This window comes from Nylanderia fulva, unplaced genomic scaffold (genome assembly GCF_048542155.1).
Source record: "Nylanderia fulva isolate GAGA-0341 unplaced genomic scaffold, ASM4854215v1 Scaffold27, whole genome shotgun sequence".
Lineage (NCBI taxonomy): Eukaryota > Metazoa > Arthropoda > Insecta > Hymenoptera > Formicidae > Nylanderia > Nylanderia fulva.
The window spans coordinates 2604437-2618727 of NW_028190336.1; the positions used below are offsets into that span (position 1 = coordinate 2604437).

The following is a 14291-nucleotide window of genomic DNA, read 5'->3' on the forward strand; positions in this document are numbered from 1 at the left end:
TTAAGGCGTGATCCGAGACCCATCTTTTCTTCCTAGCAAGCCGGAAATAAGTTGACGCGTAATCCAAATTCATTTAGGAAATTACGCTCTCGGCGACAAATTTACAGTACGAATTACATATACATACATATATAATATCATAGCAGTTGCGAGAGTCATTATATATTTTATAGTCGTAATTAATTTAGCTGAGGAAAGCAAGAAAATAATATACAATTAAGAGAAAGGGAGGGAGAGTTTATATAATAATTTAATCGAAAACTTTCGTAAAGATTCAGAAATTTTCTTCTTATACTGAAATTAATAAAGCGCTTTTAATATACTAATTGAAATTTAATGTTTATTGTTGCGTAAAATCTGTCGAGATATTTTATTAATTACGTAATGATTAAGTTCCCTCCTTCATTGTTCTCCAACATGAGTAAATCTTGGCGAATATTCATCTTACGATAAATTTCCGTAATAGAATTGAAAGGAGACAACATTTCCCCTCAGCGGATTCAACGTGATTACTCAACGACGAAATATTCCGACATGGTTAAGCATCGATAATACTATCGACAAGAGATATTTTATGGGAATGCTTTACATTGTGATTTTATGTTCTATTCTCTTAATTAGTAAAGTGACCTCTCTCTCTCTTTCTCAAAATCCATCTCTTGTTTTCTTATCATTATATTCTATCTTATATTGCCACGTAATTTCACTTTTTAATATCATTCTTTTTTCTCTTTTCTTTTATTCCTTCAATTTCGGCCTTTGCATCGCATATCTATATCTATTCATAGAGAAAATTGTTCCCTTTCGATGCAACCCTTTACATGCAACTATCTTTATCTGTGAACGCGCGTTCTTTATGCCGCCAATTTTCTTTTCATCAGTATATATGTGCCCATCGACACGTGTTATTCGCTTTTTGACCTCCCTTTATGTTTTTGAAAAATCGGTGACGAGTTTTGCTTCGTACCGAAACTCGACGAAGAGAATCGGGGTCGGACAAAAGGAAAACTGGACTAAAAAGGCTGAACTTTCACATTGAGCTGGAAAAGTTCGTTGTAAAACACTCGTATAACGTTTCGAACGGATCCATGGTTTTGCTGCCTTTTACAACTCACATTCCTAACACTTCAATAATCATTTAATTAATGGCAGCGAAAAAATATAAAAGCGTATTATATATTATATTATTTCATGTTTTAAAATATTATTTACAACTGAAATTGAACAACTTATAAAATAATTTTTATTTTCTCGACTTTTCAATTTTCTATCATATTAATCTAAAGTGTAATTAATTGATATTCATACTGCAAATAACTTTAATCGATTGCAGTGAAGAATGTTCGTAAATTGTCAGAGATTAGTAGAAAAGTTATAAAACTATGCTTATTAACCATTTAATAAAATCGATTAAGAATACCGATTGTCGAGTATAGCCCGTTTGATTAATTATTTCTTTACTTTACTTCTGTCAGATCCAATTTACTGAACATAATGTTATCTAATACATATGTATATAAATATTATTATAAAGACTATATATGTATATTTGAGAAAATTCACTCGAATGTAAAATTTTAAAATTTACAAGAAAAACTAATATAAAATATAATAATAACAGACAATAGTCAGAAACATTGTTGAATATGCAACCGTGAATTTGGATCGTTTTTCTTTCAAAATCTCTAGATAACTCCAACTGCTTCTCAATGTCGATCTTAACTTTCTCGAACGTGTAAGCTGTCACATTTATGCAATTTACCACATCGCAAGTACGTTTGGGATACCTATATTGAGGCGGAACAGTTCGCTCGAATGTTCGAGTGCGAGAAACTCGAATTTTTGTTGTTTTATTTTGTAGCGTTCTCATTCTGTGACATCGCACGACGACGACATTCGTCTTCTCAGTGGAGTCGTATCTAGGGAGATGGCGAGAAATAAAACTTGAAATTTATAACGTATACATCACATGCTACGTACTAGTGATTTTTTTTCTATTGCAAATGATACTCAACGGTGGTGAATATAATTTTAGAGGCAAACCACTTTTTCCACCGATATGTGTACGATAAAAAATGGCTATTTTTTGCACCATGCGTTATTGGTTTTTTTTTATACCTGCATGAATGTGGCATATATTTTATTTTAGTCTGTTTATTTTATTATCGTTACGAAAAAAAAATCGTATTTATCTTCTGGGATGTAAACTTTGTTTTAATACTATATTGAAACAAGCAACCCAATTTTGTGCCCTTTGTCAACTTCAGGATTTGTATCAATATAGATTTGTGTACCAATATATATAGGAGCTTTAGCATATATACATATCATACATATCATACATATAATATATATATATATATATATATATATATATATATATATATAACAAAAACACCGTATATTATAATATTATAGACTTGGTATATTCAGATATTTATTCGCAAAGATTCCAAATGCAAAAATTAGAAGTACCTTGGCATATTGTTTGCGAGTGTTTCTATTTGAGTGTTAAAATTGAATATTTGGACTTTGGTTGACGGATCAACTTTGCCAATAACATATGTAGTTTGAAACACGTAGATGTGATTGTGGAGTAAACACTAAGCTATTTATAAAATTACAATGTACAATTTCATATGCAATAGATACGTGAATAATGTGCCAACAACAGAATGCCTGCAGTTTATATAATTATATACAAATTAATATAAACACGTTCAAGCATCCGATTCATAATTAAATTTCCAAATATTAATAATGAAATATTTCATGTGTCCAAATATTAATAATAATTATTTATAAGTATTATTAGCGATTTTTTTTATTAAAATACGAAAACTTAACACATTAGAAGATTTTTACAATATTTACGACAATCAACGAATGAAAACTGCGACGTTTATTTAAATATTTTAATTTACCGGGAACATTATTTTTTTACTATGACAGTGAATAACAGCGTCGTAATCCTAATGTTTGCGTTGCAAGTTTTTTTCTTCAAACGCAAATTTCTCGCTGCAGGAACGAAATGACAAACGACTATGATATTCTTATGAGAAGTCGCAGTTGTAATTCCGTAGATAACTATGAGTTTTGACTACCTCGGATATACGGAAACGCTTCGTCTTTATCAACGTCTCTTCCGACTTGGTCGGAAGAAATAGCAACGAGCTCTCGTCGTTATGACAAATGATGGATGATCCTAACATTTCATTAATGCAAAAGTGCAAGATGAATTAATAAGCTGAGCGACATAGTTTCGCTTTTCAGTCAACTTCTACTTATGACGCAAATTTGAAATAAATGCGCGTAAACAATGGCATTTCTCGCAGTGAAAGAATTATTATGATAAATAAATAAAATTGTGCTGTGTCTATTAACTTGCACCGTAATGTCAATTATAAAATAGGTATATAATGCAATATATAATTTGCAACGCACTTTACTTCTAATCATTGATCATCTCGTGATGCGATAATAACCAAGTGTCACTTCACGTCATGTATCTTCTCGAAATTTACGGGTGGAATGTGACAGTAAAGTGTCGCGCCGTTGCAAACGAAATGTATATCGTCGTATAAATCAAACGTGAACGCGTCGATGCGAAGCTCCAACGTCGTACAAAGTTCGAATTCGCAATCAGAGAATCGTATTTTTTTTCCTTTTTTGAATAAAAAATGTAGATCAATAAATCACAGACAAAATCGATGGCGTGAAATAATTGACAAGAGGTAACTCTCTGTGATTTATATCCTACGATGAAATATGATGATGAAGTACCTATATATATATATATATATATATATATATATATATATATATATATATGTATATATATGTACGTATATACGATACGTTCTCGAAAAAAAGTCATTATTCCCGTCTCGCAACGCTTTGCGCTTTTTGCAATTTTCTTGTGTACTTTAGCAGTCATTGATAAAAACATTGCCGAGCTTATCATAATTCAGAGCTATCACGGAATAAATACGAAAACAAAATGCAAATAGCTAATTTCACCGAGTCGCGAGTAATTTACAGCTCGATTATAAATTATCTTCTTGTCGATTTCTGTAACGATAGTGTACGAGTGGAATAATGAAAAAGTATCGAGATGTAAATGTTCAGGATACCGTGCATAAAACAAAATCGTCACGCAAATTAATATCCTATGTATACTGAATATCCTACGTGTGAATTTGGCAAAAAATCTCGTTAACGCTTTCATATCGCCTTTTATTTATAAATTTGATTGAAAATTGTAGTGAATTATTTGTTAAAAAAATATTTAGATTTCGATTGCGCGAACATCGGATGTATATTTTTGACAAATGATGGAATGCGTACAGGTATAGACAGCGGAAGAGTCGGTGTCAGCTGGCGCAATTACAGTTGCAGTATCGCGGTACCGAGGACAAATTAATTCGCACGACGGATTCATTACTCTTTGCGCATTTAGCTCAACGCGGGGTAATTCGAACGACCACGATTAAATTGGGATTACGTTTCGATCCATTGAAATCTGTGGGATCGCATCGCTCCGCGCCACTATTAATTACAATCCTAGACAGCGTTTAATTGCGTCGATTCACCGAAAACGTTTGAATACGAGGTCTAACAGGACCCGACATCAGAGGAGTCGTTAGTCGTTACTCGATTATCATGTTCGGAATTTTTTTCGTTTCGAAAACCGTGAGATATTTCGAGGAATCACGAATTTCACGTTTCGCGTGAGAGCAAAAATAGATTGCCATCCTTGAAAGCTCGATTATATAACGTGAACATAGAATATTGTAACAGCAATATCATGTTCGATACATATATAATCTCTCGTTTCGCTGTTCAATTACAATCTATATTTGTCGAGCGCGAGCCTCCTTTTATATTAAATCTTTCATTTGCGCAAGACAATTAGAATTTTGCATCAGAGTTGCTCGACAGAACTTTGTGATTTATGAAAAATTGGAAATTTAAATATGCCTTACATTTCAGTGATCCAATTTCGCGCAGCGATTGCATCGCGGTATACGGTTAGATCGCGGAATGTCACGTAGGAATCGGGGGCATCGATACAAATGCCACAAATAATTCAAAATAAATCGCATCGACGTCGTAACGGGAAGGGTGTACCCCGTGCATAACATTATTTATCGCGTATATATCTCAGTCGTAGAGGGAAGACGTCGTCTTTGCAATCCGCACGAAAACGCATTCAACAACAAACGCAAACACACACACACACACAGCCAATGCATCGGCGGATGCAATCAGTACCCCCCACGGTGCGGCGACGGCAGCATGCAATTTCGTACGTGCTCGCTCGGGGATCGATGGATCGCGCGGATCGCGCCGAAGGAATCCAGCTGATTGCACAAGCACTCTATCTCTCTCTCTCTCTCTCTCATCGCGCGCTTTTCCACCCTTTCTTTTCTCTCGTTCTTGCTCTCCGACTCTCCCCGAGAGAGAAATTTTTACGGCGGAAACGATTTTCAATTCGGACGAAGGCCTCTCCGTGTCTCGTTCGCACGAGTGCATCCGAGTGCTGCAGATTACAGCGGACGCAATTCGCAAACTGCTGCGGCGAGTTGCACTCGTGGCACTCGCGCTTTGAATACGCGCCGCGGTAACGAGCCAATCAGAACTTCAAACAAAACGAGTTGCCCGACCGAACCTGCGCGCGACATGTATTTCCCAAGACAGTGTATTTCCTCATTCCGTATTTATAGTAACCGGATACTAATTTTAAAATACAATCTGCCCCTTCGTCAGATTTATTGCAAACTCAAACGGAATGCGAAATCATATACTATATGTGTTTCTATTGTATCAACGAAATTTAGAAACATATATATTCCGTGCAACTTTTTGTTCGACTCAATTTGAAAATAATCTTTTCGTATATATAAACATTCGGGGATCAATAAAAGAGAGATTCAAACAGAGATTCGATTTGATAGTAAAGATAGAGAGGTCTCGAAGACAATGCAAATTTTCTGTAATTAAAACAGCGACGACAGCAAATGAGGATTCGTTTTACTTCTAGTTATCGATACTGGAAATTTATTAGGAGAAGAAAGAGAATACTCGGATTAAGATCTCTATCGGAGATTAGGAGCGTTTCATTGACAGAAGAGTTTTATTGTAAGATCAATCATGATTAAGCTTCATTGAGGAATTTCATTTCGCTATAGACAATATCGTAATAATTTTTGAGTCAAGTTTCTGCTTGAAATCATATTGACAATGAGAACCAATCAATCGCGAGGATTTATTCGTTTGTCACACAAAGCATATAAATCATTCGTTCGTATCAATCGACTGTGAAAGAACAACGGATGATTGCTTCTTGGCATGCAGCTTATGAGATTACATATAAATCCTTTTCATCCCAAAATCGATTTTGTTATAAATGCAAAATAGAAGCTTCACCGAATTATCGTGGTATTAGAAAACTTTTATGAAAATATCGATGAACCAATCTATCTGGATTATGAAAGATATATCGCGTATATTAAGTGCTTATAAGTTACAAATGAATTAACATTTACAATGTTTGATGTTTTACAATTATTTATTAATGTTTAAAATAAACTTGATTTATTTAAATATCGTTAAAGTAATATAAAGAAATTTTGTCATGTTATTAAAACATCCCAATTGCGATGAATAGATAAAAACAAAGAAAAGGAAGAAATGGCGTAGCTCGCGCGATTTAATTTTTCTTACCTGGTGGCCTCCTGTAGCAACAGGTGAGGCGGCACCCAAAATTTAACCCTCAGGGCAAATCTTAGAGGTGCCACGCCGCCTCCGGTCTGCCGTTCTATAGGATTCCTCAGGTTTAACCAGAGCTCCTCGCCCTTGGCATTTTGATACTTCAACCCAAAGTAATCGCACTCCTTGCTGATCCCCAGACAGTCGCAGGCCTGCAAAAGAAAAATCGATATATAATATTACTTTTTGGTCGCAACTTTACTATGGCGCGATCTTAACTCTACGTATTTCGAACAAATTATCCATTATTTCAGATGCGCTTCTTCACCAAAATCGACCTGTCCTCGAAATATATATTCTACCAAACAATATTTCTTACATGTATCTCTTCGAATATCTATATAATTAATCGATTCATCGCGACACACTTTGGCCGATTAATTCAAACACGAAGTACCAGTCCGATTTGCGAGCGAGTGGCCGGCACGCGGAGCTAGTTCCAAACAAATCACCGGCAATAATTTACAAAGTTACTATGCACACAAGTATAATACGTGTGTACCATCCAACCGAGTACAGATATCGCGGAAAAGCGCGCGGCATAGTCATTATCCACGCTCTGTGTCTCTCTCTCTTGCTTTATCCAGTATTCTACCGCAGCCGTTTTTCGGCCATTCTTGCCGGTCATTTTTTCCCGTCGCCATAATTACGAACCAGCAAAAATATCGCGATCGAGGCAGCGGTAACGTATGCAATTAAATTAAGCGTATATTGCTTAGACGTAAATTGCTACGGCAATTTCTTTCGCACACGGTACACGTGTTCAAATTTCCCAGACATTTTCCTCCCTTTCGTATAATGTTAAAGATAAATAAAAGTACAACGTTAATCAAAGAGCAATTTCAAATATAGCGTAAAATATTGGTATGTTAATTGTAATCAAGCGATACGGTAACATGAGGTATATAAAAAGCAACTAATTTTATTCATGGTATACAATATACCGTCGAGATACGAAAGAATTTGGAAATAGGAATTCTAATGTCAAATGTACTTTCAATTAAAATATCTCGAGAATAAGAGCTGTGATAAAAAATCTAATAACCCTTTTCTCATATAATCTTGATGTAAGTTTTCGATTGCGATCAGTTCGAATAAAATGTTATAGGGAAATCCTTCCTTTTCTTCATCGTTGAAATTATTTCATTATTACTTCGAATTCTTCGTCTACAGAATGTTTGACAGGTTCAATCGGAGTCAATTTTTCCTTAGCAAGATTTATATCGCTATAATTTGACGGTCGGCAATTTTCGCGCAAAACTTTTCAATATTCATCGTTATATATCACAGATATATTGAATTGAATGAAAGAAGCAACTATAAAAAGTATAAAAGATAAATTCTCAATAAGCAGTCTTTTCCATTTATTATCTGCGCGTGTTTCTCACTTTCAGAAATTTTATTCATTCACTTCGCGTCGGAATCAATACTCGCAGTAGCGATACGCATCGCACTATTTATCATAAATTATGCCTTTAGTCCTCCATTCGACTGACGTTATTGTAAACATTCCCATTATATCTGTTATTGACGCCACTCGAGTAAAAATGTGAGTCGATGAACAAGTCGTTAAAAACATGTACACATACATACTTCATTTTGCTTTCAAATATCAATATTTCGCTACATGTAAATTATGCATTCGCATACTCGTGCATCATCTTGAATAAATCATGTAACGGTTCACTCGAACTTTCAATGAGAAATTCATGAAAAATTCGTGATTTATTCAGAGCGTCGTAGTAAATAATTATCGCTATCGCTAGTTTATAGCCCGGTCGACCTAGATAAGATAATTTTGCACGTTGCACTTTCGCTGGCAGATAAAGCCGTTTTAATCTAGTCACTATAACGTGACCGCATAATCTCTTCTAATAAACGACGTTAATAAATTCATCCGGTGACGCGATCGGCGATCAGCTGAACGCGCTCCGGTTACGCGCAGAAAATACCAATGGGATGCGTTAAATCGCGGCCGCGCGAATCAATTTCCGAGATATTAAATTATTGATATCGTGGTAAAAACAAAAAAAAAATTGAAAAACGCGTCCGCGCGATGCATCATCAAAATGGTGTTTGATGCAAAAAACTGTGATGGAGATAAAATAACTGGACGATTAAGTAAATTTGCACGCAATATCGGCACACTATCGGAAATAAAAATAACCAATTTATTTTTCTCTGCGATTCAATGTATACATATCTATATTTCTGATCAAATTAACTTTAAAGACACACGTCACAGCTATATCGCAAAGATAATAAGAAATAAATATTTTAATCACACAAGTTTCTTTTACATGTTTTTTTTTTAATGTTTGTTTTGGTTTACTTTCGACTTTGAAAATATTAACACTGCGGCTTCGAAATTGTGATAATTACTATAGCAAGCTTTCCACTCGTCATAACATGCGATCCAGCATGTAAACAAATTTTCAACAATGTTTGTAAAACATTCAAAAATAGAAATTATTTTTATCACTTTGATAGGAAGCATCACTCGATACTCTTGCTGTTAGCGACTGTTGTTATGCGATACAAGTAATATTTTGGTTATTTGTTATTGATGAATTGTTATTAGTTTTATTAGAGTAATAATACTATCGATATCCAGAGGAAAGATAAAGTATCGATGTTAAAAATACATATCCGGTGTTGATGGCAAAAGAGAGAAACACCGATACTTTCTATCCGAAACTATCCTAAAGTTTCCAGATGAGAGTGTTGTAAATTTTTGTAGTGATTCTCTTTTTATTTTTTTCCTCTTTCCTTTCTTTTCTCTTTCTTCTCTCTCTTTTAGAGGATTGTGTTTTCCTAGATATACCGGTGTTACGAGCAAACTCGGTCACGTGCGTTGTGATAAGGGAAATTCACGGAGAGCACTCGGGCCCATTGTCCCCGCGGTAATTTATCGTGTCCAACCGGTGGTGTCGGTGGTTTTTTCTAAAAGTAGGAGAGTGCACGAAAACGAATAGTTGACATAGTCGACCAACGACGAACATTATTCACCTTCGTGATTCCTCCTTTGCGTCGTCGTCGTGTTCGCGCAAACGTAACGCGATGAAGAATGCGCTTCTGCGCTTTGTATTCAGACGATCGCGATTTCAATGCATTACATCGATCATAATTCGCTTCGATTATGAAGGTAAAGTTTCCTTCATATACACTTACACCCCTTATATGTTTGTGTTATATGGTATACTATGCGTTGAAAACAACTTTTGTTAACTTGAAAGCTTTCAATTGAATTACTACTTTATTAATTGAATGTATATTAGTATTTAAGTCAAACATACGTTTTGTTAGATTATTTAATACGTTATATTTTTATATGTTCAATTAACGAAATTAATATTTAATTGAAAGATTTAATCAAGTTAACAATTTTTTTCAGCGCAGAAAGTAAAATATGAAGAATGCGAATTATGACATGCTCTCTTTGCTTTTATTCGTGGATTTCAGGCAAGTTGGGTCGTACATATAAATTCTTTTCTCGCTAAAAACTCATCTGAAGAGAGAGAACTGGACAATTGAATTAGGATTATAAACAAAGTTCGATTAGATTTCTAGATGAAATATCTCTGCGGATAAAAAACTTTTACTTGCGAGTTTACGTAAAAATAAAAGAACAATTTCGCAATATCGAACTCTTTCATCCGTTTTCAAACGTCACTTGTCACGTTTTTTAATTTCGCGAATGTGCGACGTGCGACTACGTCGTTTCGTATAGGTGGACTATAGTGCAATAACGCGACTAGTGACACATGAATTGCAGATTCGCAGACAAACAAAGTTCGGAAACAAAATTTACGACGGAACCTTATGTTTATGCACAATTCAAAGCATTCTGGGAAAATACAACGCACTTTTAAGTGAAAGTTTAAAGGTCTATTCAGAATGCATACGAGATAGTATTGATTATGCATCCAAGAGCCATACATTTCTTCTTCGCACATTGTTCTCGAGACAACTTTTGAAACTTACAACTTTATATATCAAACATTCGAGAATTATATACGTATATTGTAAAATAAAAATAGCGATATTAATCGTCATAAATAATTTTATTATTTGTTGCTTATGACGTTATATAACTTAAAATGTTGCTCGAAAAGTCCAACTATTTTTATTTTACTGTTTTAAATTGATATTAATAAAATTGAACATGGGTGAAAGACGAAAATTAAATGTTTAGAATAAGATTTTAAGAATTTCTCGCTGTGCCAAAAAAACGATAATAAATTTATTAATTTCGAGAAATTCTGAACAAAAATGATCGTCCATTGATTTTAACAAATATCTGGCAATTTTCAAAAAACGCAATACCGAAGTCTTCATTGTTGAATAAGCCGACAATTGTTGGCTCGAGTAAGACTGCAAACACAGATGTAGGCAGACTTCTCTCTTATTTACTCATTCTTGATTGGGTCGTGAATCTGTAATGAGCTAGAAGCCAGTTTTCCGCTGAATGCGCGCACCAAGAATTGCGAGCGCGAAACTTTATCCGGCATATTTTTATCATTCTCCAAAGTTGTTTGTAGCATTTACTACTTGCGGAGAAAGAGTGCGTTTTGGGAAGTTCTCTCTCTTTCTTTCTTTCGTCTACGAAAATCCTTTTGCATTATTTCACCGTTGGCTTTACGAACGCGCTGGATATAAATTTTTGTACCGCGAGCAAACTCTCTCTCTCTCTCTCTTTCTTTTTCTCTCATGCAGCTTCTAGAAATGATTATGTAAATTTTCGATAGTGTATTGCAGCTAACTTCATTACGAATATTTTCGATATAAATGCTGTTCCTAAAAATTGTAAAAAAAAAAAAAACAAATAGATTTATTTTAAAAAGATAAATCTATCAAATGTCTATCTTTTTGAATAAAAATTACGCAAACATAATATTATTATATGAACGCAATAACATGAAATAATTGAATAATGAAAGTAAGTTGTGAAATTTCAATTATGTCTCATTGTTGTTTCCGTTACGAGACTGATTTACCTTCAATATGAATATGTAAAGTTAATAACAGGAAATCCATTGATATACAAATACATAATATTAAAAGCATATCTCATTACATTCACTAATGTACGTGCTCATTGATTTATTAATGTAAACACATGGATTACCATAAATACATAAAATATAAAATAATATCATTAAATATCAAAAACTTTGATATATGCAACTTCCATGCGCATCTACACACGTGTCAGTATATATGCAATTATTTTTGATAGCCTATTTATCAACCAAATCGAATATAATTGATCTAAATTTTATAAACATGCAATCTTTACTTTTAGGATTATATTATAAAAATAAAGATTATATGTTTATACAATTTAATTTGCAATATGCAAATTACGAGTGTATGATATGCCACGCGAATATATATATTGTAGTATACCTGTACGTATAATATACGAATATATAATCGCCACAAAGTGGTTTATCATGTTGCCTCCAAATGTTTTAATGTTAATGACAGATTGTGGAATAAATTTGAAGATTTCCTGATAAACTTTTGATAAAATAATCTCTATATATAATATTTCTGTTTTTGCACAAAATGTAAAATTAATAATGATTTTAAAATTTGCAAATGCAAAAATACGATATATTTTTCAACTTGCTTGGTGAGATCTCGGATTATAAAACAGCAGCATTTCTCATAAAAAATTACACGCGTGTAATATTGAAACGCAAAAACACATCGCAACACACTGCTTCTTTTCTGCTCGCACGAAAATAACGTCCAATTTATTAAGTTTTACATGGAAATGTATTTGAGTCAATATTTTATTATGTTAATTAGCTACTGACAGTTATGTCTGAGAATTTTATTTGTTTTGACACGTAACAAATGTAGTACATTATCGCAAACACGTATGATGATTTATATTTTAATTATGTTTTGCATTTATTTAAAATTAAAATAAATTTAGGATCACATTTGACGATAAATAAAAAAGAGACAATAAGCTAAATAATACAATTAATTGTCCAAAATGTTGTGTACACATTTATTTTCTTAACGAATTTATCTAACGAATTCGATTATACTTATTGAATATGTAACAAAATATGAATCAAGTATAAATCTTAGCTTTTTACAGTCAATGTAATATTAATAAAAAATAATTTGTTATTAAAATTGCGTTAGAAATATTATCGTGAAAATACATAAATAAAATTGAATTTTACTCATTATGTATAACGAAGAGTAACATACATTGTGCATCTCTATACATATGTACATTATTAAAGTACCCGATTTATTTTACCGTCACGCACAGTGCAGAACACAGAGACGTTTGCAATTAAAGTTAGCGAGACTACGTGCATCTATTGTATATTCCGGTGTTGCGATACACGAGACGCGATGTATCTCGTAATAGCAGATCTTCATAAATACGAAAATGTGCGCGCGCTTGTAACGACGCGGCTTTCATTTTTTTTTTTTTTTTTTTTTTTTTTTACGATCGTTTGTAATTCCGCGTGTAATCGCCAGCACGAAACTGCACGTCAATATTTTTTCCTCCCATTGCGCGCGTTGCGGACGCATCTCGGCTCGACGCACCGCTTCATTCGTGATAAGCGGCCAACTCGTCCACTTTCATGAATATTCAGCCCGAGATGCGGCGACTCTGTGTTCTGAAAAATCGTCGACATAACTTCCGCGGAGACGTGCTTTTACGTTACGTTTGCGTTAAAACTGCAATAGTGATTTAATTATATGTACGATTAAATATGCAATATAATTTGCAAGTCAAACACGGCGCGGTTACGTTTTGACTAATTTAACTACTGTTATATGGAGTCAATTTTATTCCAATAAATAATATTACAATTTATGTTAACAATATAATTGCCTAAAAATAAAAAATAAAAAAAAAGATGAAAAAGAAGATGAGAGAGAGAGAAATGGACAGGAAAATCCAACGTGTGTAATTCGCATGCGTAGATACACATCTACGCATATTTACCGGTAGGCACAAACTGCGGCTAAAATGAAGCGATTTGCATGTGTGATACCGCAATTAATATCGTTCGCGAGCGAGTTATGCGAATTTGTCAATTTAGTAGAGAATCGACGATAAACGAACGGAAATGTTCGCATCATATATCTTCATCTATTCAACGTCTATTCATAGAATAGCGTCCAATTTGCTACAATATTGTTAAAATCCGTCATCTGCATATTTGGATTTTGGGGGCAATTTGTAGTCCCGGAAAACGGAGGATCACGTTCTTCCTCGTCTTCATCGTCGTCGTCGACGTCGTCGACGTCGTTAGAAACGCTCGATCTGGCACTAAGGCTGTTTATCAGGCGCCCTTCTTCGGAACGCCTCCTTCGTGGGTTCCAAAACTTTTAGTAGCGGTTGTGTATCCGCGAATTGCGTCTCCTCCATCGATTGTTTTATAGTCGTTGTGATCTCGTGGGATTTGTTTCCGATTCTGTCATTCTCGCAGCGCTTTTTCCCTCTCACTTCATTCGTCCTTTCCCAGCGGGATCCC

At 34.2% G+C, this 14291-nt stretch overlaps 1 protein-coding gene across 1 annotated transcript in view; it reads right to left on the bottom strand.

The window, feature by feature from the left end:
- dnr1 (E3 ubiquitin-protein ligase defense repressor 1) overlaps positions 1-14291 on the bottom strand; it is a 129794-nt gene that overhangs the window by 18698 nt on the left and 96805 nt on the right. Inside the window, exon 2 of the mRNA XM_029303534.2 lies at positions 6727-6923. Coding sequence (XP_029159367.1) covers positions 6727-6923 — 197 coding nt within the window. The remainder of the gene's footprint in view (positions 1-6726; positions 6924-14291) is intronic.